The sequence below is a fragment of the Salvia splendens genome, chromosome 6, assembly GCF_004379255.2.
Source record: "Salvia splendens isolate huo1 chromosome 6, SspV2, whole genome shotgun sequence".
Classification (NCBI taxonomy): Eukaryota; Viridiplantae; Streptophyta; class Magnoliopsida; order Lamiales; family Lamiaceae; genus Salvia; species Salvia splendens.
Window position 1 is genome coordinate 31,283,453 of NC_056037.1, and position 1,655 is coordinate 31,285,107.

Sequence of the window (1,655 nt, forward strand, 5' to 3'; positions counted from 1 at the left end):
ATCCTGTTTAAATCTTTATATCAAGACGAAATCTCGTGTCTAATCGTCGATATATTCAAATCCATGACTGAAATTGAATATTAGTACCGTTTACAACATCCACTTCATATATGCCAGTGTGAAGTGGATCTGAATAGTACTACAAGTTATTGTGTTATGCATCTGATGCCACCTTACGTATTTACAAGTTATGAAAATCACTTTATTATTCCTTCTGATTCACTGATTATATATCAAGGTTTAAAATCGATCCAATTACAGTATCGGGCACGTGCAAGTGCAAAGTGAGTGTAGATAGGGTACAAAATGTACAATAGTTAGGTAAATCTAAAATATGTTAATGTGTTAAACATTAAAAATGTGACACAAACTAATGAGGTTAGATATGAGACATGATTTGGCCATTTGAAGGCAATATTACACATAGCCCCCTCGTGCCCAACTGGCATTCATTCTAAGAGATAGAGAAGTTTGAATATTGCCAAAAAAAAGCTCTGAATTCAGCTCTCATTTTCTCTCGTCTTTTCCCCTTCAACCCCCAGTCTTAATCCTCAATATCTACTACTCCCTTAACCTAAGAATACCAACAAACAACAACCCTACACACACACACACACATATATATATATATATATATATATATATATATATATATAAACATACATTGATCAAACAGTGCCTAGCTGCATTACAAACAAGTAGTAAAAGGAAATAATGAATTACATGTTCAGAAATCAAGAATGGAGCAGCGGTTGCGAGTCAGGTTGGACTCTTTACTTGCAACAGTCTTCGATTTCCACTGACGAATCGCCGACCAAGAGATCGAATGAAGACGAAGATCTGTCTATGGTGTCGGACGCCTCGTCCGGGCCGCCGCAGCTGCATGAGGAAGAAAACGACAAAAACGACTGCTTCTTTAACTATAACTACACTACCACCGTTACCAAACCCTTGTCCAAAACCAGAGAAAATCGATGTCGGAAAAAGGTGCAGGACCTCGACGACACTGCTAGCTCCCAGCTTTACAATGTGAGTTCAATTCATGCCATCACATTTCTAATGTTTTTCTTATTTTATTTTATTATATTTACTGAATTTGTAAATATGCAGAAAGCAAGAAGCCAGACATCGGTGGAGAATATTAATGTGGTGGAAATGGAATATTCAGAAGGCTACTCCTCAACTCAATTTGAAGTATGATACATTTTTACTTTTTTTCTCTTCATTTAATTATTGATATAATATATCTTATAGATTTAATTTGCATAAATTTGTAGGTGAGGCCTGCATATCAGGAGGAGCATTATCAACTGCAGCAGCAAAACCAGTTGAGTTTTTATTTTTTTATAAACAAGGCTTTTTTTTTCTGGATCTATTTTTTTTTCTAAGTGTAGTGTGAATCTGTGGCAGGTGGTTTGAAATTGAAGGTAAAAGGTGGTGAAGAAATGAAACAACATTCATCAAATTGTCCTATGTTAGCTGCTGTAATAATGTTGAAAAAAAGCTATGTTTTTAAAATGGTGAAATTGAATCTCAAAAAGGGGGTTTTGTTTCCCTTTCTCCTCTTCTTCCATCTCTTTTTGTAGCTGTAACGCAAGTGGGAAACAGCTTCAGAGAGAAAAAGAGAAGAGATAAGAAAATTTCATTCTCAGCTA

At 35.4% G+C, this 1,655-nt stretch overlaps 1 protein-coding gene across 1 annotated transcript; it reads left to right on the forward strand.

Moving 5' to 3' along the window:
* The first annotated feature begins 489 nt into the window (after window positions 1-489).
* Window positions 490-1,655, forward strand: LOC121807582 (protein SOB FIVE-LIKE 5-like). Its single transcript, XM_042207845.1, has 4 exons — window positions 490-1,029; window positions 1,111-1,194; window positions 1,278-1,327; window positions 1,411-1,655. The coding sequence occupies exons 1-4, from the start codon at window positions 715-717 to the stop codon at window positions 1,439-1,441; spliced, it is 480 nt and encodes a 159-aa protein (XP_042063779.1). The 5' UTR covers window positions 490-714; the 3' UTR covers window positions 1,442-1,655.